Below are 24,951 nucleotides of genomic sequence, written 5' to 3' on the forward strand. Positions count from 1 at the left end.
ATGTCTTGGCTTCCTGTTACTGGAGTTGCATTGATTTGCCTTCCATGGTTATTTTGGATCTTCACATTCATATATCGTATCATTACTCGGGTGTGCATCAAGAACTCTAATTCTGGTGGCATTGCAACAATTGCAAATGTTAATACAGGTGGTCCTGTTGGTGGAAAGAATAATACTAACGCTGCAAATACATTTATGACGGCGGTGTCGAATGAGGTTGCTGGGGATCTAAAGATATCAGATGGTTATATTTGTGGTGGTCTTGGTGGACAACCAACAGGAAGCGGCATTGCAAAGCGAAGTAATTCGTCACTAACCAATCAGAGCCTTGCATCTCATGAGAGTGAATTGCCTTTGGCCTCATCGATGGTATCTTAATTAATTTCTAACATGTACAAGTTCTTTAAATTATTGAGAGATTGATCTAAAGAGAAGCTTTGCAATTGCATGTTCCTACTCTATCTATTTTCAAGCTTTTTCTCATACCTACACATACACAGTTTCATGATCGTGATAACCACAATACGATAAATACTGTGTACTACACCTACTGTTGTATGAAAATTTATTATTGGTACGTAGTTATTGAACCAATTACAGTTCCATGATCAAATAGCTCAAAGCATGTCTACATGTTGTTAAGACTTTTGTGACAGCCACCCCACCCCATGTACAGACTCAGTTGCATAACATATACATATTTTTCGTTTTTTATCTGGATTGATCATCAATTAACATAGAGCTTTCTCGAAACTCCAAGCACTACCATATATGCAGGACCTTGTTTCTGCATGCCCTTGCGATTTTCGAATGAGAAGAGAGGAACACACCACACGGCCGTTGTTGAACTCGAAACGGTTTGTGCACCACCCAAATATGCTGAAAATAAAGCCTGAAATCCAATGGATAATAGAATCGCATGTCAAAGGTTTGCCCATAAGAAAGGATTGAGCTAATTAATCTAAAAACTGAACATCCACAGATTTTGCCTAAATCAGTATCATCATGCCCTCAACTTATGACAAGGAGGCGGCGTAGCTAGTGGAGATAAAGTCAGTCGAAGTCATGGGTTAGAGATGAGAGGTAGTTGCTAGAAACTGGAGGCGAGAGACAAAAAAATTATAGGGTTTCTTGTAGAACGAATAATCGTGCCAACACATGAATGTGTAACAGTAGACAAATCCAAACTCAAATCATTTATTAATCATGTCAAAATACAAACTCAAACCTAAGCTATTTATTAAACGGGTGACCCATACGTGATGAAACTACCTAACCCGTTTAAATAAACAGGTCGTGTCGGGTTGAACTTTAGGATGCATTTAAACCAAATAAACGGGTCCCACTTGACCTATTTAAGATATTTAATTGAAAAAATGCATGAAATCTTGAAATAATTGTTCTAACTTCACCACTTAATCCATTTAAGACATTAATTAAACTCCTAGCAGTTTAAAACATTACTTACTTTTAATGGGTCATGAATTTCGTGTAGTTGGACTTGATCATTTTGATAAACGAGTTACACAAGTTGATTTCGTGTGAGCGAATTGACATGTAAATGACCCGTTTTACCGTTTATTAAATGGGTCTTGATGGTTGACATGCAAATGACTCGCTTTTTAATCATGCAGGTTCAACCCATTTTATTTCTTGCGGATTTCAAGTCGTGTCATTGGGTCGTCTCAGAATTTACAGCCCTAGATGCAACCACGTCTTTGAGCTTGAGGTATATAATAACTCGTCAACCCTCTATTTATTGCGGATGCTTGCTAAATCTGGTAAAACCCCTATAAATTTTCCGGCCAATACTCCTCCGTCCGGCCACCTTTGCACGCGCCACCGGTCCCATTCGAACCGGCTCTTCCTTCTCCGTCGTTCTGTGGTGGTGGTACACGGCGATTCGCTGGCGGGACGACGCAGCAACACAAAAACTGTGGTGGCGGCACGATTTTGGGGCTTCTGGATTTCTTGGCCACCTCCGGCCCAATTTCTGAAGAGGTTTTCAAGCCCATGAGACGCCGACCATGTCTTCCCAAGCCTCTTGAACCAATTTGCAGTGAGGAAGGAGAATCGAACGGATTGAGATTTTAGGGTTTCACCGAACTTTTGACTTTTCAAGGTATATTAGATTCAGACTTTGTGCTAGTTGTGAAAGTTGTTGTACATGTTGAGATGAACATTTTGGCATGGTTTCATGACCCAATTTGGGGTTGCCGGCGGCGCATGGAGCCCACGCTCAGCCACTGCCAGCGGCACGTTCTGCCAGTTTTTAGGTGTCTGTTTTCATGGTTGTCACCTTCTCATTGATACGAGCATGTTGATATATCATGAGGTCAATTTGTGGCCATTTGAAGCATGCTAGGTTTTCATAGTTTCGATTTTCTCGGTTTGCGATCCGTGAGGATCCGACCGTTGGATTTTCGTACATTTTTGATAAATTAATCCTATAAGTGTTTCGGACGCCTTGTGAGTTCTCGGAGGAAGTTTTGTCTCGATTGATGAAATCTTCGGTTCTTTGTTCAAGTGCTCGGTTCGAACCGTAACTCACTTTCGTTTTAATCGTGTATTAAGTTGGGACCTTATTTTACTGAGGTGCTTGACTGATAGAGTTTTGTACTTTATCTCGGCTGTGAGAGAAGGCGCAGTTGGATTTAGAAGTGAGTAATCTCACATGGTTCATTTATGAACAGAATTCACTTATTATTTTGGATTATTTGCTAAATTGTGAAATTGTTTTCTGGAAATAAATATTTGTTTTAAATTATATGAATTTGATCGTCTACGGTTCATAAGTATGTAAAATGACATTTTAATTTAAATGATTTTCTCTAGTTTTGCGATTATGGACTATAATTGGTATTAGTGACATTCCTGAGTAAATGACTACGCGCGCGCACGCGTGTGTGTTTACGTGAAATATATATGTATTGGTATATTTTTTGTGATGCAAGCAATATTTGTGATTGAATTATTGTTTTCGGGGATGACTTTTCGGGAAACTATATGTTGTGAGAAATGGTATTTTCTATTGTTTTGTAAAGTGTTTGAAGATTTGAGAGTCACAAGTTGAATAACATTTTGGGTCCAGTGCGACTCGTTTAATTGTTTTGATCTAAGGGTCAGGTTGGCCTAAGGATCTGGGGTTACAGGTTGTAACCTTAGTGCAGGAATATCGGGATACCAAGCCTTTGCCCGGGTGATTTGTGTTATGGCACTTGTGGGTATATGTTTTTAAAAGAGAGTTTCAGGTGTGTACTTTCTTTTTTTGTCCAGGTTGGACCAGAGTTTTATATTGAATTGTTAGGTTAACGATTCATATGATTTTGTCACTGAGTTGATCTTTATTGTCCAGGTTGGACCGGAGTTTCATATTGATTTGTTAGGTTAACATTTTATATGATTTTATCACGGTGCGACTTGTATTGTTTCTTTTGGGAAAAGAATATTGGGTTTTTAAGGAATCTTAGTGTGAGTTATTTTCTTCGAGTTGAAAAGTTTTCCTTGTTATTCGTGTGAGTTGTATGGTTTTGTATTTGAGTTTACTCATACAAGCTTTCAAAAGCTTATCGGGTTTGTTGTGTGGCAACCTAGTGCACTATTCAATGGTGTAGGGGATTCTGCAAGTCAAGGTAATTGCGGGTGAAGCTGAGATCTAGTAGCAGCTGTATGGGTAGGAAGCTATTTTTGTGGCTTTACTTTTGTTAAGACTTCCGCTGTGTAGTGAGTTTTGAGAAGCATTTACTTATTATTTTGTTATGAAACTTAATTCATAAACTTGTGTAATGTAATACATGACTCTAGTGATTGAGTCTGTATTGACTGTGTGGACTCAGTTTATTTTGTTGCTTAGTTTAAATGAAAAAAAATTCTAAGCATTCGGGCATTTTGTTGAGTTATCGTGTTTCAAATTTAAATTTCTTTTATTCGAAATTTGGGGTGTGACAGTCGAATTCTTGATTATTGTAGAGATTATCTATAAGTTTTTGATTTTATTAGGATTCGACATGTGTATTGAGAAGAAATAGTATAGCCCATTGTTTAGCTCACTTTGCTAGTTTAGACCACTTTGTAGATCTTTCTTTAGAGGAGGCTCCTGCATTTTTGTAGGATGTCCTCTACGAGGATATTTGTAAAGCAAAATTAGTTGCTCGGGGTATAGGTATTACGTCCTTTCCAGTGCAACAAAATGATAATAATAATAATAATAATATAGGCGTGAGGTTGAGCCTCCCAGCTTGACTGAGTTCCAAACCCCATTATTCAAAAAAAGATATGTCATATAAGGATATTTCTGAAAAAGAAATGGGTGAGACAAGTAAATTTAATATTGAAGTTAAAATATGGGGTGTAATAAGCAAATAGAGTGAACAAAGAAAATAGTATAGTGGACCCTATTATTATTATTATTATTATTATTATCATCATCTTTTTAATGCACTGTCATGTATTCTGATCTCTTTTATGGTGTAATTGGTGTCGACTTTGAAAACTGTTCACGTCAAACTATTTCATAAATAATGCTCTTTTAAAGTCGGAAATTGCTTGGAATTTCGGTAACCCAGGCTTTACATCTTTTTTTTTTTTTGTTTGAAAGGGGTTTGGAACCCAGCCTAGCTGGTAACCCAGGCTTTACATCTAGAAAAGATGCAGGTGTTTTTTGCCAAAGAAAAGAAGAAGATTGAGGTGTGAGAAAAATGGTGGGAACTTGCACTAGAAAGTTGTTGAAGTCTGAAGAGGGACCGTTGCAAAAAAAGAAGAAGAAATGATTGTTCGAAACTGGCGGATCAAAGCGTGGAAATGTCGAAGAAGCACCATGTAGCATAATGAATCTATTCCATTATGTGGCCCTGTAGTCAAAAGCAATTTAAAGTTGCTTTTTCACCATGCATCTTTGTTTTTGCCTTTAGGCCCCCTTGTAACCAAAAAAACTTTAGAAAATTTGTAATCTAATTAGATAATTCCAATTTAACAATAAGTAAACAGTGTTAATGAGAATCTTGGACATTACTATTCCGATTCAACGTAATTTATAAACAACCAAATGTGAATAATTCTCTTCCATATATACCAACTTCTTTTCCCTCCTCTAATGGAACCGAACTCCACTTCATTACTATTACCTAGCAGTGACTCGGTCCACTCACCACCGCCAACTCCCCGGAGGCACTTGCTCACCACAGGCACAAGATGCTCGTCGCCGGCGACTCTGTGGTGTTCATGAGGAGCTCCAGAGGTGGGGAGATGTACGTCGGGGTGAGGCGGAGCTCTCACATTGGACTGAAGTCGGAGGACGAAGGTTCTGGAGGTGACGGGTTTAAGAGAAGGCTTTCGGGGTGGTGTATTATCCGAAAGCTGGGTGGGCCGACTTTGTGGTGAAGGCAGAGGTGGTGGAGAAGGCATTGAAGGTGTTTTGGACGGCTGGGATGAGAGTCAAGATGGCCATGGAGACTGATGACTCGAATTGGCCGGTTTCAGGGCACTCTGTCTTCCGCCTTTGTTCCGGAGAATGGGCCTTGGAAAGGATCTCCATGGCGTGTGCTCAGGCCCGGCCCTGGCCCAGGGCAGGCATGGCAATAGCCCAGAGCCCAAATCTCTCTTAGTCTCTTTCTGCTAGGAATCAAATTAAGAGAAAAAGCAGAAATTCAAAAAGCTGATGCAACTAGACAAAAGGGAATGTCCATTCTTGGGCAATTCACGTGTGGCAACATATAGGGGAACATATAGGGGCCCTGCAACTAGACAAAAGAGCAGTTCACAACTTCACATGGGAGCTGCTGCCACTTGATAAAAATGAAGGAATACAACATTGGGCCAATAAAAGAGAATAAGGGAGATTAGCCCGGTTACTCTTTAACACTTTTTATTCCGCAGATTCTTCATCTTCTAAATCTTCTCAATTCATAACTCCCAAGTCTCATTAATCATGGAGCAAATCAAGTAATTTTATATAAAGGGCCCAATTTTTGATTTTTTTTTTAATATAAAGGGCCCAATTTTATTCTTCGCCCTGGGCCTTGAATTTCTCAGGGCCGGGCCTGCGTGTGCTTCAGGTATTTCATTTCTCTCCTCAGCTTTTGGCTTTGAATTTATATCAATACTGATTGAGTCAAGGGAAATGTGGAGGCAGTTGCATTGCACTTGTTATTAGCTTTGAGTTTTGATGCAGGCTTGCAAAACTCATTGATGTTTATATGGCACATTTTACTGTAATGTAGATCCAGTTGGATGTAGTTTTCTGTGCATATTAATGATTGAGACTTTCAACGATTAATTTCATATTTGAATGAATCAGTTATTATGTTTTATTTGTATTCCAGAAGATACTACTGTTGTGGCTTTGATTTTTATTTGTATTCAGTTATTTAATGATCTCTATATAATAGGTTACATGGGATGAACCTGAAGTTCTGTAGAATGCTAAGAGGGTGAGCCATGGCAAGTTGACTTTGTTGCATCAACACCTTCTCTTCATACTGTATGTCCCCCCACAAAGAGACTCAGAGCTCCATTGAATCCTAGGCTGCTGAGAAGTGGAGAGGAAGAATTCATGATACCTATGACCGGAGCAGCTAATTCACCAATGGGACAATTCAATGCTTCCTTGTTGACCTATAACATTTTTCCTGCTGGCATGCAGGGATCCAGGCAAGATCTATTCTGTGTATCCAATGTATCTCATTTGTTCAATGAAAATTCTCCTCGGATGTGCACCTATAATTCCTTTGGCAACAACAACATGGTGCCAAGGTTGAAGAGGATGTCTACTGAGTTGAACATTGGAAGTCCATAGTCTGATCAATTATCACTAGATAGCCAGAGTAGTCCACATTCCATTGGCATGGAACTTGATTGGAACCAAAACTGCAACTCAGTAAAGGTTGGAAGATGTTCTTTTCAACTCTTTGGTCAGACCATTCAACTTGATGGTATTGATGCTGTTGGTTGCACTGGGGACGGTGACAATATAGGGTACAATGAATTCATTTTACCATCAGTTTCGAAACTGAACTTCTGAACAACCAACTGGATCTTTCTTATACCAAACTACTTGAAAGGATTGATGTTCGAGTCTCAGCTGTTGAAGCTTGTACTTTGTAAACTACTTGTGGCAGCTATGTCATGCAGTTAAGTTACTGTACAGGTTATATCATCTGCCGAATTGATTTGAATTATTGAATCATTAGATGAAATTTGCCTACAAATTCTGCACATAAGTCAGTTTCAAAATCATGAATTGTTGAAACCTCGTTTTTATGTTGTGGGTATCATGCATTAACACTGCTTTGCCACTCGATTGCAACTGATGTAACTAAATTTTTCTCATGTAGCTTTAACAGTTCTTACTTGTAGATTTTCTTGAATAACTTGTTCATTATGTCTTTATGTTATGCTGAAAGTCGTTCTTTCCTATTTCACTCACATTAACTTGGGTTTAAGTTCTTATTTGGAGGACATCATTTTAATCAACTTCATTAAACCAGTTCATTCAGAAAACTACTAGTAAATTTCTTTGAATAAATTGTTTCATTATTGGAAACCTAATAAATTGATTTCTTTTCATTGTTGTTTAGTGCTGTATTATCTGGTACTTTTATGGTCCTATACATAGCTAGTTATTATATTAGTTACTGTTTTATTTAGCACGAACTGCATTTTGGGGTAATAACTTGCATTTGTTTTAACTCACAGTGTGAAACCCTTGAGTTTGTGATCGAGAAAGAGGAAAGTTGTTTTTGTCTTGGATTGATACAATTAGAGCTTGTTTGCTTTGACTTTTGGTTCTCTAGCCTAGGTAAATTGCCAATTAATCTTGTATTGAGAAAACAAGAGATCACCGGATAGATTGAACTGATACGAATATCTTGTTGATTACTCTGTATAGCCATGGTTGACTGGCTAAGACATTGTCCTGTATGGTCATCACTAGCTCAACTATTGCAGAACTCTAAAAGTTTGCTACTCTTTTGAGTCTTGCTTGTAAAGATTTTAAGAACTAAGTAATGCTCATAATGTTGAGTACTGTCAAATCATATACAGAAGTTTACTGGCTATAGTTGTATAGGTTACATGGGGTTAAAGAAAATATCAGGTGTGAAGTAGATAGAATCCGTATATGTCAATAATGCTTTTTACTGTCATATAATCAAGAATTTCGTCACTATCATATAGTGATACTCGTTTAGTATCTGTTTGCAGGCTCTCAAGTTTGGCAGAAGCTGATTGGGATTATTGACCGTTGCAGTAGTGTTATGTGTGTATTCTGGTATATCTAGTTTGTGGCTTTGGAAGTCGAAACAATCAATCTGTACGTGGACTTGGTTTTCAAGTTGGAAACTGAGTATTAGATGTTCATGCTAGAAGATGCCATATTATTGTTCGTCAGGTTTACTAATTGTGATGGTTTGCTACTACACCCCATTCTGGAATTCTGGTTTTCCTAATAAAAATAGCAGGGAATGTGTTTTCGTTTCATACTTTGAGACAAATTTAATACTGGAGAATCCGGACCCAGAGGATGTTCATTGTTACTTTGTTAGTTATGAATCAGTTTGGGGGACGGTCGCAAACCGACTCTATGACGTTCTCTGTGCTTTATCCTGTGTAGAGGAGTAGCATTATAACGGTGAATCTATGGTAAACTTGGGATGACATGAAATGTATTTTGAACTCTGTAAGTCTAACTTTCTTGCCAGAAGAATAATCCAATAATCACTATTAGCACAATCTTTCAAAAAAAAAAAAAATGAACAACCTCATTTAGTTGAGTCACAAAAATGGAGCTCCAAAAATGATTCATTCAGAAGCATTACAAATTGAGAGTTTGGATATAATAAGAGCATACATGAAAGTTGGGTAGTTTTCTACTTTTCTACGCATTGAATTTGAGTTTTGGATGACATGCATGAAATTTGGTTAAGGGAGATTTCAAAAGAAGAAGAGGTTGAACTTAAGATGGCGCGTTTATGATATTACTAAACAAAATTAAGATAGAGGTCATTCACAAGCAAATGATTTCTTTTTAGGTGAACTTAGAAGTAGAACAAATGAATTGCTTCTCGACTGCAGATGATACCACCAAATCATCATTTCCTAGATAAACCGTGTACAACAAAACATAGGCAAGAGAAGAGGACCGTCTTCCCTTTCAAGGAACAGTTGAGGATATGCAAGATACCTCTGTTGTTCAGTCACATTCATGATTCATTTAATGTCCCTGTTCTTACACCACTACTTGTGCAATCCAGATCTACTACTCCCCAAATTCATGATAACACAAATTCACCTTTTTTCTCCAACCTCTCTTCATATATATCCATTCTCAGTCTGCAACAGTTTCTACTTCATCATCTGCTTCTGCTCCTGAATGTGACAATACAGAGTTGCTCTGTCCTTACTCCTGGACAATTGGAGGCCATTTTACCTATCCAACAAGTCTCTAACTCAACTGCGGTTCATGAGACTATAGAATACACCGCAAATGTGCAGGATGTTCAAACTGTGTTATCCCATCATTCTGCTAATGCAAAAACACACCATGTGATCACCAGGTCCAAAGCTGGGATAGTCAAGAAGAAACCTTTGCTTCAGTGTCCATCAAAAGCTATGATCACTATGCATTCTACTCTGGCTTTACATGTGTAGCTGATATCTGTGATGATCTTGAACCTTCAGATAACAGAGATGCAGCTAGAAATCCAAAATGGGAACAAGCTATGCAGGAGGAATTTGATGCTCTTCAAACACAAGTGTTGTGCGGAAGCGTAACAAACAAGATATCAACATAAACTTCTTAAGTAACAAACATCAGAGTAGGGAACTGATTCTCCATTAGGAAACTGTTGCTTGCAGACCTTTGCCTCTTTTCAATGCAAATATATATTGGAACTTCAACCAAGCCAAACGAGAAGTTATTGCGACTTACAAAATTAATCCAAGCCAAAATGCTACTCACAAGTTACCTTCTCCATGATTGAGCAGCAGATGCTGGGGAATGTTCAAGGTAATTCGGCGAGTGTCAGTGTTTCTACAAGATGTTCAACGTCCTCCTTAAATAGTAGACGAAGGGCACAACTATGCACTGCTAAGCGTTGGCTAGACAACCACATAGTTATCCTTGCCAATTTGCATTGCCTCCAAACCTTGCTACAAACTCCAGTGCGCGGTATATAATAGAAGCAAGTCGCATTGTATTCCGATGGCTCTCGAATCTTTAAACTTAATTGAAACCAGAAATCAAATAAGTGCGGCCAGGCAACATCAGAGTCCAAACGGCAAATAAGCATAGCATCCTCTGAATCAGGAGCAGTACTACCAACACTAATGTTTGGATATTGGTCGTGGGACAACCGAGCACATACGGCAAACCCCAACCAATTATCATCATCGAACACATTCAGAGGCAGTTGGAGTTCTGAAGAGTTGCCTTGGTTGATGAAAGGCATGAACAATTTCAACTTGGAGATTTCAACTCTCTTGAAGACACAATAAGCAGCACGACGGTCAGACCAGTCCTGTAAATATAAGTTCAAATGTCAATAAAAAGGCCATAAAAGAAGAAGAAATAATAATAATAGTAGTAGTAGTAGTAGTAATAGTGGTGGTAGTAGTAAAGGCCATTCTTGAAGTTGTCAACAATCTAGAAGACCTTTATCCCAATTCTAGCTGCAAGGACTCCATTATGTGGTTACCCTCTACAACTGGAAAATTCTCTACAGCTTCAGCGTTGGAGCACTTTCGGTATCATTATCCCTCTGTTGACTGGGAAAAGCTTATATGGTTTAACAATAACATCCCTAGAGCTAGCTTTATCCTTTGGTTGGCTGTTCATGGTAAGCTTGCTACTCTTGATAGAGTCATTGTTTATTCTCCTCAAATCAACCCTCTCTGCCCTCTGTGTGGTTTGTTTCCTGAGAATATCAATCATCTTTTCTTTACCTGCTCTTTCTCTCAGTATATTTGGAAGAAAGTTCTTTGTTCTTGTGGGGTACCTTGGCTGAACCCTCCATGGCCTTTATTTGTTGATTGGGCTTCTTCTCGGTGGGGCGGTAAATCTCTCTCTTCTACCATCAAGAAGCTTGGCCTTTCGGTTTCTGTTTACTTCATCTGGAAAGAGAGAAATAATCGCATCTTTAGGAGTGAAAGATGTGTTCCCTCTGTGGTTTTCAAGCATATTATCACCACGATTAGATGCAGGCTCATTTCCATCAAGTTTAAGTCTACAAGTACTAATAGAACCATTGCTGAAAAGTGGAACTTAGCTACTACCTAGCTTTTGTCCTTGCTTTGATTCCTTTTTTGGTTTGTTTTGCTTTCTTTTTGGATGGCTTGTTTCCCTTGCTTTTGTAAGTTTTTTGCCTCTGGCTTTGGTTGTACTGGCCTTTGCCCTCCCCTCTTTGGTTTAATATACTCGTTTATTTACCAAAAAAAAAAAAAAAAAAAATAATAGTGGTGGTAGTAGTAGTAGTAGTAGTAGTAGTAATAATAATAATAATAATACTAGTAGTAGTAGTAGTAGTAAAAATTATGTATATGTGCGAGAGAGAGAGAGAGAGAGAGAGAGACCCAATTTCTATATTTTCGTGAGTGCAATTCAAAGTACTGTTTCCGTGGGGTTCTGGAATCCCGTTCTTTCATTCCCTCTATATGGGGAACTTGCAATCGTATCAACTTTATCCATTCTTCTATCACCAACTTATCATGAAATTCAAGAGAATCTTCCTTTTGCATGCACCGGATAATTGTTTCAGCAAACCCTTGCATATCTTCCTGGTACACAATACGGAACCCACATCTTTGAACCTTTACATGAGGGCTATCACTGATATCTATGTAAAAGTCCATTGCATTTGTTAATGTCTGAGTGAACAACGCTTCGGGAATCTGTGCCGACGGTATGTAAATAACCAATAGTTGATGCTGTTCTTCTGACAATGGCCTGACGTGCTTAAGTTCTCGGGATATCCTCTTATGAGATTTATCCCCAGTTGTTAGTGTAACATATACCCAATAGTTGTCCTCTTTCATTGTCTCCCCCACTTCCTCTACAAGTGATGCGTATATTGCAAATCCCATCCACTTCTTGCTCTTGTGTAGATTTTGAGGCAACTTGATTGACGCTACGGTAAAATTTGACCTTGTATTAGAGACAAATGACTGAAACCACCCCGGGCTTCCTCTCAGGTTAAATTTGAAAGTTGCAGAATAACGGTTTAGTCCCTGGAATATTGAAAATGTGAAATTTAATTAATTAGCAATCTCTTTTATTTCAATGATAGAGAATAGAGATTAGAGAGATATCATATAAACTTGCTAGTGAGAAACATAGACGGATCGACCTCGAGGAATCTTGGAAGAACAGACTCAAGGTTCTTTCTCAGCACAAGTGTGGATTCTTCTTCCAAGGGTGGAATGAATTTCTCACTGCAATATTTATTAATTGGCAATACATTAAAGTAAGCAGATAGAAATACAAAAGCGGCATTTAACTAGTTGTGGATCAAAAAATTAAATATACTCTACCATTTCATAGATTGACTAGTCAGACTCCCGTACAGGGGGGGCATCCTCGACTTCGTTCAGCCACGCAGACTCCAATATAGCGGCGGTAAATCGGATCATCCCACTCATTGAATATTAATCTGGAATACCATCCAGCATCTTGCTCATAGACTAGACGAATTCCACATTTTTGGACCACCATGGATGGATTGGTGGTTTCAAATATAGCCCTCACCACAGTTGATTTATTTAAACCCCACTGTGGAACCTTCGAACGAGATATAAAGAAAATCATACGCAGATGAGAACTTGATCCAAAGGGGCCTAATTCCAGTTCCAACACATATGGTTTCAGACGCACAACATCAGTTTCCAATGTCATTTGATACGAGTAATTAGAAAAATCAGGATCCGATTCAATAAAGGAGAGAGCAGTATGCCCCTTGACTGAGAATATAGCACACGTGGCAAATCCCTTCCACTGGTTATCATCAGCCAGATTTTGAGGTATCGAGATTGATATGTGATTTCTGGTAGATATAGTGCTGAACCACTCTGGAATTTCATCTTTAAGATGTATGCCAAGAAATTTTGACTGGGAAGACATCTGCAACGTAGATCACAAAAGCACCATTAACTAGTAGTTGAGAAAAAGGATAGATATATGCTCTGTTTTTGTTATGTGTGTGTGTGTGTGTGTGTGTGTGTGTGTGAGAGAGAGAGAGAGAGAGAGAGAGAGAAGATACTTCAATGTCTTTTAGAAGCGCTAGATTTCTCACTGGCGAATGATCAATTTGTTTCCCCTTTATATGATTAAATTTCAGACACAGGTTCATAGATTCTCCCTGATTTCTTAAAAAACCGAATATTGTGGAACTTTCTGAGACTTCAAATGTTGAAGAATCGAAGGAATTGACCACAGTCACTCTCGACTCCGATGAATGTAATACTTTGATTTGATTTGGATAATCCGTCAGTGAAGTACAATCTTGTGCAAACAAGTCTTCAAGACTTAACGGAAGCTTCTTGGGAAGCAATTGAAGCTGTCTGCAATGACTCAAGGTCAGAGTCTCGAGCTTTGAGAGTTGAGAGATACTTTCAGGTAACCGCACAAAGCAATTACCACTTAAATCTAACAATCTTAAAGAGATTAGGCTGCTAAAATCATTGACAATTGCTCCATCCATCAGACTGCAATAACTCAAGTCTAGCTGTATCAAATTGGATAACGAAGCCAGAACTTTGCATGATTTTGAAACTAGACGTTTACATCCTCGGCAGGATAGATACTGTAGATTCTTCATGCCTCCAATAAAGGATAACTCCCTCATGGAAGTTCCACCAATGGAAAGCATCTCCAGACATTTCATACCATTCAGATTCTCAGGTATCTCATCAATTTCGGAGCAACCTGTCAGATCCAACATGGTTAGACCAGTGAATCTTTCAATTGATGGAGGCAAATCCTTAATGCTGGTCCCATCCAAATGAAGCTTCACCAAGATTTTCATATTTCCTTCAATTTCTGGACACTTCTTCAGTCCTGAACAGAGTGAAAGCCTCAATATTTGAAGGGATTCCAAGGTAATGAAAGGTGGAATGCTCTTAATAGACTTGCAATTTCTCATATTCAAAGAGACAAGTTTCTTCAGAAATCCAAGAGACGGGTGAATCTCCACCAAACTTGTGCAATCTTGAAGCACTAAGTTTTCAAGATCAGGAACCTCCGTGAAGTCTGGAGTCGACCTCAAGTATGGTGAACCACTCAGATTTATAAGCCGTAGCATGCTCCATCCCTGGTATAATACGAAAGATCATAATCACGTGATTCAAAAGATTAATTACACATTCCTTTATGATTCCAAATTACAGAAATTAGTAGAATTACAGAAAGGTTGACGTGAGAGTAATGTCCAATCTTAGTATGAGAATGGCAGAATGCCAAAATAATTTTTATGGATGTCTGAAACTGAGAACGACCAGGGACCTTATATATGTTTTCAAAAAAGCTACTTCATCAATGCCCAAAAAAAAAAAAAACTACTTCATCTTTCCTAATAAATGCGGGATAAGACTATGATATATTAATATTTCTCATACATCAAATATTTTTACCACTTTGAGAACTCATGTTACCGCTTTGAGGACTAGTATTTCTATTTTGAGGACCAATTTTACCACTTTAAGGCAATTGTATGCATGTCATAGATTAACACAGTAGAATTTCCCATAAATGATCCGCTTTATGAACATGCATAAAATTAATTGTGATCTTACTTTTTTCCCCTTCCATAGTTGTTTGATGCGGCTAAAATGCATGTGAACTTCAACAAGTTTCTCCGGCTGAAAGTCTGACGGGAAAGAATCCAAAGGACACTCATGCCATTCAAGATACTGTAACTCATTAGAAAGATATCTGATGTTTCTGGAAAACTTTACATTCCTAATCTTGAGCAATCTCAATCTGTCCATATTTGAGAAGGCATTATCAATTGAGTGAACAACATCCTCTTCTATTGGACCTTCGAGGAATATGCTTTGAACTGCACTCGTCGCCTAATAACAAAGAACAAAGAATTAGTTATTGCACAAGATAGACCATAATAAAAAATAATTAAAAAATAGATGAGTTTCAGCACTCAGCTGTTTCATTACCCTATTCCGACCAAGTACATGGATGATTTCATTGGCAAGCCACAACCTGCTACGTTTTCCAGGCTCTTCACGACATTCTTGACGAACAATTTCCCAACCCAATTCTTGTACCAAGTCATGCATCCCCAATTCTCTTCCAAATATAGTTACCAGAGATTTGTCCAGGAGAACTTGTACATCAAAGTCCGGACAGTGGGCATCACTACCTTGTAATATTCTTCTTACACGATCTATGCTCTCCCCTTTAAAGAAACATGCAATGTCCAAAAAAATCTTCTTTTGTCTTGGTTTTAATCCATTAAAACTGACTTTGAGAACATTAATAATTTTTTTTTCAGGATTTTCTTTAAGTCCATCCAATGCACTTAACCATAACCCTACACTTCTACCCTTAACAGAAGAACCCAAAACTTTAATAGCTAGTGGAAGGCCATTAGCATATTTCAAAAATTCTTTGGAAAGCTTCAGAATTTCTTCTCCAACCTGCTGGTCTTTCTTGAAGGCTTTCATACTGAAAAGCTGAAGAGCTTCAGCATCAGTTAGTGGATTCACCTTATATATTTTATCTCCTTCAACTGCACTGAGCAAATGTTCATCTCTAGAAGTTATGATGATTCTACTCCCTGGACCAAACGATTCCCTATCACACAATGCTTCTAATTGTTCTTCTTGGTCCACATCGTCAAGAATGATAAGAACCATTTTAGTACGCAGTCTCTGCCTCATTATATTTTTTCCCATTTTAGTGTTCTGTACATTTACACTACATTTCAGCAAATTCAAAAGAAGTTTCTCTTGTAAATGAACTGCACCTTGCTTTTCAGTTACCTCTCTAACATTCTCAAGAAAGCTGCAACCTTCAAAATGAGCTTGTAACCTTTCAAAAACCACTTGTGCAATTGTTGTCTTACCGATACCACCCATGCCACAAATCCCTATGATACGAACATTGGGACACCCAATGTCCAAGTACGAAAGCATTACATTCAGGTGAGAATCCATCCCAACTAAACCCTCAGATATTGAGATTATTTGATTTAACTCCGTGAAAATATTTTCAACAATTTCTTGAATAACTTTGGATTCGTACCTGTAAAGTAATGAAATAATCATTCTCACCATATATTATGTACAAGATATAAAGTTACAATTAGATAAAGATAGTGGAACATTACATAATGCCAATCTATTTCTTCATTCTGAATTTCTAATTAGAAGAATTAGAAATTTAATTTGATTTTGTTCTAGACCAAGGTTTCTTGGCACCTTTATAGTTTTTGAGACAGATGTAATACGGTCTAGCTCTGCTTTTGATTAACGAATTCTCAATTATATTCATAAGAAATCACAACTAACGTAATAAAAAGGTTTATCTAATAAATTATCAATTGTAGTATAGATATCTGGAAACAGGGACGTAGCCATATAGAATGCTACTTGGGCTGCAGCCTAACCCAAATTTCCTTCAAAAATGTTTATATACCATGAAATGTACAATACTTGCATGAGTTTCTCATAGACCAGTTGGTTAAAGCTTTGGTTTAACACAGATAATAGAATAGGTTTCTTCTTCTTCTTCTTCTTTCCCTTTTCTTTCTTTCTTCTTTTACTAATTTTCATTTTTGATTACTAATTTTCATTTTCTTTTCTAAGTCTATTCTTTTTTACTAATTTTAATATCAAAATATTTCTAGCTTTTTCTATTCTTTTTCATGATGGAATTGAGTATAGTAAATGAGCTATATTTCTCTAAATTCAATTATTTATAGTTGGTACAATTATTGTTAATCGATAAAATGTGTATCACATAGATATTAAAAATAAACTCAATTATTTTTTAAAATTTATATGTTTTTAGAACAACTCCAACAGCTTTCCTATATTTTGATATTACTATATTTTAGGGAAAAATGAGCCTCTTTTGCTCCAACAGATTCCTATAACTATCCCCATTTTAGGGATAGTAAGGAGAAAAAAAACCAAATTTCCTAAATTTACAGCGATCTCTAAAATTTTAAGGAATGATTATGGACAGTTTAGAGATTGCTATAAAATAGAGAATCTATTGGAGTTGGAGAAGGAAAAGAGATTTAACTTTACTTCCTTATAATACAAAAATTATAGGGAAGCTGTTGGAGTTGATCTTAGCAGGAAAAACTTTTTTATTGTTCTAGCCAACCTGAACTTGACATCCTGAATCCGTCCTGACTAAAATTAGCCAAACCCATTTTCAATTCTTGGTTACGTCCCTGCATATATGAAAAGCTTACCCATCTTGCAGATGCCATCCAGAGAGATTGCCTAGTTGAAAAAGAGCGTCTTTCCACCTCTTTACTTTGTTTGGTTCCGCTTTATACCGCTTTTGATGCTTCTCAAATGCTTTCCCAAAGTGATCCCCTGTTTGTCTTCGTACCTCATTTGGATCAACATCATAGAACACTGGGAGGACTTTTTGTCCCATGGCTTTCATGCAATCGGCGACCTTGGCAATCTCATCCAAACACCATGCAGAATCGGCGTAGTTTCGTGAGAAAACAGCAATCACATATCTTGATTCCTCGATTGCTTTCAAGAGATTTGGACCAATCGATTTCCCCCTCTCGAGTTCTTCATCATCTCTAAAAGTGAATATACCATTCTGTTTGAGAGCAGTATAAAGATGGTCTGTGAAATTTTTGCGGGTATCTGTACCACTGAAACTGAGGAACACATCGTACGTGAATTTACCAGATGGTGGAGGAGGAGGAGGAGGAGAAGAAGGAATTATTTCTGTATTGGTGGTAACTGAAGAAGTGTGGACCTGTAGTGTTGCTGGTCTCTGTTTATGGCAAAGATTCAAAGCCAAAAGGCAGCAGCAAATACACACAGTGGAGAAGAAAAACAACAGGTACAACCCTAAAGAGATAAAGCTAAAGAGAAACAAACCAGAGAAGAAAACTAGAGGGCAAATTGAAGAAAGGAGGAGAAAGCGGAGTGGGTAGGCCATCACTTACTTCGAACGGGAATAACACTGTGCAAAGCCTAAGAATGGAAAGAAGTAAGATAAAGGGCTGGCCTCGGCACTGAACTGAGGCTTTTTATTCTAAACCATCTACCAAACTGAACTTTGTCGGCATCCATTTCTGAAACCGTTACTGATCCGACATATTCCGTATACTGACCAGTCGGTAACCGGGTTGAACAGCAGGCAAACCCACTATGAAAGCCGGCTAGTTCGAGGTTTGATCTGGAGTAGAAGAAAGAAGATGAAAAAAAAAAACCAGAGGAAAAGAAAGAAGAAAGAGAAGAAATCGGAGGAACAACAGTACGTTTGGGCTACTGAGATTCGCAACTTGAAAAGAATAATTAACAGGAAGAAACTTTGAGAGGCTTTGTGGCTGGAAATCTGGAATGAAGAAATGGAGCAGTCTGGAAGCCACCAAGACTTTTAAACACCAGAAAGGTCCGTCAGTCAACCCATATAGGAAGCCAAGATGAAACTGTGAATGGATTTGTCACCATAGAGGCATTTTATGGAGAAGAAGTCCAGCGAGGGGATAAGGTTCGAAGAATTTGTAGTCTTCTCTGTAGAAAAACACAAACGGATGGTGCAATTTTTCTTTGTACGTATTGAATTGTGTTGGAATCTTTACATGAATGAGAAAATATATAGACAAAGAAAAGAGAAAGAAGACTAAGAGGATTCACACTACAAAGGAAAAGAAGGATTCACACTACATGAATCCTACCTAAACTGATTACAATAAAAGAAAGTCAATAAGCCCTTCTTCACTACTACAAAAGTGGGCAAACCACACCATTTTGAATGGTGTCAATTGGCCTAATACACACCTTTGTTTGGCGCAGATGAGCAATAGCCACAGTTTAGCCTGTATTAACTTAATTGTTGCTTTTGAAGCCGCGACAATTACTCAAGAAACTTACCATCCAACTTAATGGTGGGTTTCCTCAAAGCTGTATATTACCCTAATGGAACTTTTCTCACGGCTAATATGGGAGATAGACCGTCATTTTCTTGGAGAAGTATTATGGAAGCCAGACCAGTTCTTCAAACTGGATTATTTTGGAGGATTGGCGATGGAGTTTCTGTTAAAATCTGGGATGATGAATGGATCCCTAATGTTGCCTCTCATTCCATATTTAGACCACAGGACACTACTTTTGAACTTGTTTCGGATTTAATTGATACTAGCACTGGGACATGGGATCAGGTGGCTGTTCATGCATGTTTTGACGTAGAGGTTGCCATGCAAGTATTATCAATTCCCCTTAGTAGGAATTTTCTGTCCGACAAGATTGCTTGGAAGTTGGACAAGAAGGGCTATTTCTCAGTCAAGCCTGCTTATTTGGTTGCCCGGGAGACCACCATTGGCAATGTCTTTGCTGCGTCATCAAATGGGGATCCCTATGCTCAGCTTTGGAAGGCCTTGTGGAAGGCCAAAGTTCCCAATAAGGTGGCTATATTTGGCTGGAGGGCTGCTCATAACCTTCTTCCCACTCGAATGGCATTGACAAAGAAGGGGTACACAGGCGAGTTACACTGCGTTGTGTGCTCTCAGGCTACTGAAACTATTAACCATCTGTTTTGTGAGTGTCCCGTTGCTCGCAGTATATGGTATAGTCCTCCCTTTTCTCTCTCTTCTGCCAGTTTGCCATGGAAGGAATGGTTATTGGAGCGAGCCAATTCTTTGACTTCACCTCTCTTTGACAAGATGCTCATTCTTCTATGGAGTCTATGGAACAACAGGAATGCTACTCTATGGAGGAACCAGACCCAATCTAGTTCAGGTCTAGTGGCATCTGCTCTTGCATGGTACGAGGAGTACCTTCAAGCTAATCTGACCGTGAGTCCGGTTCGAGGTCGACAGAAGGTCCGACACCAGTGGGATCCTCCTGGGGGGACTATTTTGAAAATGAACGTCGACGGAGCCTTTTTACCCAATGTTCCATACGGGGGTACGGGAGGAGTTCTCCGGGATGCACAAGGGCATTTCCTGGCTGCTTTTGCGCATAGGGTGGAATTTGTAAGTTCAGCTCTGCAGTCCGAGCTGGTGGCCCTCAAGCATGGTTTGCAACTTTTACACTCTATGGGTGTCACTAGTGCTGTGGTTCAGGCACGGAACCAGGAATTAAATTTGAGGTGGGCTAAATTTTTAGGGATCAATAGATTTAATTACTTACATCAAGAAATCGATAAATACTCAAATTCTAACATAAATTACATTCTAATTGAGTCAAAAATTTCATTATAGAAGAGAGTTAAAGTGTAATTCCTTCGCAAGGTTGAGAGAATGAGAATGAGTGCAGGAAAGAAGAGAGACTGACCCCTATAATAATGATGTGCAAAGAGAATTAGAGAGAGTTGAGTATGAGAAATGCAAAACCGGGTAGAGAGAGGAGGAGACATAACTGAAAAAGAGGAGAGAGAGGAAAAAAGTTTTATTTGTATAGTTGTCTACTTGTTATTTGCAGACTACACAACTTATCTTAATCATACATATATATAATAATATTTTCCCCCCAAAATGTTGGGGTGTGCTGCAGCACACCTCAGCCCACCCCTACATCCGTGCCTGCTGTGGTTGAGAGTGACTGCCAAGTAGCAGTGGGCGCTATTCACAGTGAAGTGGCTGATTTATCCCCACTCCGTGTTCTCGTTGCAAAAGTGAAAGACTTGTTAAATGTCCACGCAGGTATCAGCCTTCGGTTTGTATCTCGGCAGGCCAATACAGTAGCTCATAGGTTAGCTAGTTATGGTTTTGAGTCCAATGTAAACCATGAATGGTTTGTTAATGCTCCAGCCTTCTTACTGGATGCCCTCATGTACGATTTGAATCGTATTCATTAATAAAATTCCCTTTTCCTCAAAAAAAAAAAAACTTAATGGTGGGTTTCCAATTGTGGGATAGCAAAATCAGACGTGCAATTGGAGACTTCATTCGATTATTATTTTAAGGGTTATTATCACAAATGGTACCTGAACTTATCTTCTATTTTATCGATGGTACCTGAACTTCAATTTTGATCACAACCGGTACCCGAACTTTTCGATTTCATTTTAAATGGTACCTAAGGCCACCTTCGGTCACTATTCCGGCCGAAAAAGCCAAATCCAAAAAAAAAAAAAAAAAAACAAGTTCAAGGCAAGTCTATTACCAAAAAATCATCACTATATATATATGATTGCAATCCTTGAAATCATCACTATGATCGCCTCCCATGCCGTTTTTAGTCAGAATAGTGACCGGAGGTGGCTCTAGGTACCATTTAAAATGGAATCGAAAAGTTCGGGTACTGGTTGTGATCAAAATTGAAGTTCAGGTATCATCGATAAGATTGAGGTATAGTTTAGGTACCATTTGTGATAATAACCCTTATTTTAATAGATACACACCAACTTGAACAAATGTGACAACCAATATTTTAACCAAAAAAAAAAAATATGAAAATTTATAATTAAGATAAATTGTTTTTGTCAACGATCACTCTTGTGGCCAAAAAGTAAAATCCAAGGCAGCCTTCATAAATCATAACAGCCACTATTTCATCCTGGGTGGCCTTCAATTCGTTCCATCCTGGGTAGCCTTCTAACACTTTGAATTTATGTCTCTTGGCGAACTTCTCTGATCAATTGATGAAAGATCAAAACTAATTGTCAAAGAAAGCGCAATTTGGGAAAAAGATCATCAGCTGAGTGCCAGTTATAAAAAATGAAAAAAAAAAAAACAGTATAAATCAATTCGAATGAAATACTAGGAACCAAAGGATATATCCTACAGATTGAAAATAAGAAATAGATTCCAATCGTACCAACAAAGCCAGCAAACAAGTTACACTAAGAATGATCGACACAAGTAGTAGTCCATAGTTTTGATTACTTACAAATGTGACAGATTTACAACTTTCCTTTAGCATTTTCCCTGTATGGGCAACTCTTTTTATCTAAAAGTAGCCATGCAAACATATCACCTAATAGGGATCAAACATTACCATTTTTCTTTCATCACAAAAGTTATAGAATAAAAGAAAAACAGAATTACTAACTCCATCAATCACATCATCTGATCATCATGTACCAGGATAAAGAAATTACCTGTGGGAGTATTATGTGGCTCCTCTTACTGAGTGAAGTAAAATATGTGCAACATGCCTATGCTCTGTTGTCAGAAACAGTTACAACTTAATTACAAAGTGAAATAAGATATCATGAAAGGAACAGGGGGATTTAAATTAACCACCAATTATCATCTAGATAACTGAACAAGTTACAAATTACAAGATCATTTTTGAAACATCTCTAGCTTGGGTTCACCTAGCATTATTCTTCATCTTATCTTAACATGCTTGTCAAAATCATAAAAGTAACAATGAAAAGGAAGAGAATCAGCAACTCCACATTGAATGAAGAGTTCACTACATTATCTTTAGGATGCATTCAGAATTTTGATGGAACTCGATCCAAGTGAAATACTACAACACTCAAAACACATATTGCAAGCTATATATGTACACTAAAAAGCTCAATAGAAATCGTAAAATTGAAAGAAAACAAGAAAAGAAAAGAAAAAAGAAGTATTAATACCGTTTATGACAGCAACACTAACCAGACGCGCGCACATCCCCAACATCTGCAGCAAGTTTAAGTTATTATATTGGAAACCAGCATCCTAAAAAATTATTTCAGGTTTTGGCAACTGAGAATTCCAGGGAAACAGAGAAATAAGGCTGTGTTTGTTTCATGGGACTGGACAGGATTGGACTACCTTATGTAATAAAATTAGACTTATCCCACGTTTGGCACACACAAGGACTCATTTAAATGAGATACGAGAGTCCCCGCATCAGCTCCACACCTTCTTACACAGACCCCCCAAAAATCACCGGACTGTGGAAGGAAGGCTTAAACAACGCAGCCTCGTCTCTCTCGACTATCTTTCGCGCTTCAGCCTCCTTGAACTACTCTTGTCCAGGTTCAATTTCTTTCCTCTCTCATGCTCCTTCTTTTGCTTTGATCATTGTTCACTCTTCCCTTCGACCCCCTCTACCTTCTTCTTCTTCTGTATCTACTGTGATTTGTAAAATTAAAGACTATGGATTGATTTTCTATTAACAATTGTTTATGGGTTGTAATTTTTTTTTTCTGATTGATTAAAGATTTGGTGTATGGGTAGCTTGATTTGCTAAGAATTGATCAATTTCATGACTGGGTTTTTTGAGCTGCTTTACAATCTCTGACGACGTATGTTTAAAGATGCACGCCACCTGCTTGAGAAAATGCCTAGCAGAGATGTTCATGATAGCATTGTTCGTTGGACTTGTTTGGTTACTAAGTACTCGAGAGGCGGTTGGGTCGATGAGGCTCGGGTGCTGTTTGATATCATGCCGGAGAGAAATGTGGTAACTTATAATGCTATGTTGTCCGGGTATGTGCAGTCAGGGAGGTTGAGTTTTTAGTTGGGTTTTTAGTTGGTAACTTACTTGTTCATCATCATTGCGCATTTTAGTTGGGTTTTTTTGCTGACAATTTTCTTTCCCATTGTCTCATACAACATGTATATATATGTCACTCTTCTATTTTGTGATTCTCTTTTGTCGTCGGTCACTTCTCTTTCTTCCATTTGGTAATTGAAAAATCATGTTATGTTAGCTCCAGTTCATCAAATGCAGCAATATTATAGGCTCGGGACACTTGATAACTCTGGTGGGAAATGGAGTGCTCTTGTGGATTGTTTAACTTTGAAGACGAAGCGGTCAGCTGAAGTGCAGGTTTGTTTGTAAAGAATTTTTTGTTTCGTTCTTTTTCCGTCCCTTGTCTGTGTGATAATGGTTGCTAGCTCCTTCAATTAATACATACTGATGTTAGGGGATATGCATTAGTCAAATCTTTACTTTGTTTGTATCCTGTCTTTCATTGTCCAAAATACAGTTGGATATTTCTTTAGCTAATGATTAGATTGCTTTATTGTAGTTTTGCACATATAAGACCTGTATTGCCTATGTGAGAAATTGTTGTGTACCATTATCAAAGTACTTAGGACTGTTGGCGATGTTGAATATTGCGGAGCATTGTAGAATGGATTAGGCGAGAGCTTTGTTTGATGGGATGCTGGATAGGAATGTGATTACTTAGATTAGCATGATATCTGGTTATTGCAGGTCTAGCAATGTGGATGAAGAGCCGGTATGCTTTGTTTCGGAAAATGCCTGAGAGGAACGTTGTTTCTTGGACAGCCATGATTGGTGGCTTTGCTTGGAATGGATTTTATAGAGAAGCTCTATTGTTATTCCTTGAATGGAATGGGAACTATGAAACAAGACCAAATGGAAAGACGTTCATATCGCTTGTATATGCTTGTGCTGGTATTTGGTTGCCTCATCTTGGAAAGCAACTACATGCTCAGTTGATTGTCAACAATTGGGACCATGTTGATTATGATGGCAGGCTATCAAAGAGCCTTATTCACATGCTCAGTTCATTTTTGTAATTGCTAGATGGAACTTTATTAGCATGTGGAATGTTAAATCAGTGTATCTCACACTGTGTTGTATTAATCGGTGGACTTGTCGATGTGTAAAAACTAACTACAAGTATGCAGATTGTGGTGGCTTACTAATCTATGAAATTATGGATGTTATTAGTGCTCTTCTCAATCTATGATTATTTTGCTATATGTGAAATTTGGCAAAGAACAAGCTAGAACATTTTCATTGCCATTTTGTGATTGTCTTCAGCTTTCACCTTCCAGTTTTCTTTTCTTCTCACAAACTCAGAAAGTCCTTCACTTTTTTTCTGCA

The 24,951-nt window shown here is 38.1% G+C and overlaps 2 protein-coding genes and 1 pseudogene across 2 annotated transcripts; 1 reads left to right on the plus strand and 2 right to left on the minus strand.

Annotated features, from left to right (window-relative positions):
- LOC133725941 (auxin response factor 17-like) lies at positions 1-8,473 on the plus strand (annotated as a pseudogene).
- A 3,026-nt stretch (positions 8,474-11,499) lies between these two features.
- On the minus strand, positions 11,500-12,581 carry LOC133725948 (uncharacterized). The gene is made up of 3 exons (XM_062153370.1): positions 12,523-12,581; positions 12,339-12,423; positions 11,500-12,219 (listed from the first exon to the last, which is right to left on the minus strand). Exons 1-3 carry the CDS (start codon positions 12,564-12,566, stop codon positions 11,500-11,502), a joined length of 849 nt encoding a protein of 282 aa, XP_062009354.1. The 5' UTR covers positions 12,567-12,581.
- Positions 12,582-12,626: 45 nt separating this feature from the next.
- Positions 12,627-18,673, minus strand: LOC133725956 (disease resistance protein RUN1-like). Its single transcript, XM_062153382.1, has 6 exons — positions 17,427-18,673; positions 15,157-16,246; positions 14,779-15,057; positions 13,248-14,297; positions 12,737-13,108; positions 12,627-12,641 (listed from the first exon to the last, which is right to left on the minus strand). Exons 1-6 carry the CDS (start codon positions 18,140-18,142, stop codon positions 12,627-12,629), a joined length of 3,522 nt encoding a protein of 1,173 aa, XP_062009366.1. The 5' UTR covers positions 18,143-18,673.
- Positions 18,674-24,951: the final 6,278 nt, after the last annotated feature.

Source organism: Rosa rugosa, chromosome 1 (genome assembly GCF_958449725.1).
Source record: "Rosa rugosa chromosome 1, drRosRugo1.1, whole genome shotgun sequence".
Taxonomy (NCBI): domain Eukaryota; kingdom Viridiplantae; phylum Streptophyta; class Magnoliopsida; order Rosales; family Rosaceae; genus Rosa; species Rosa rugosa.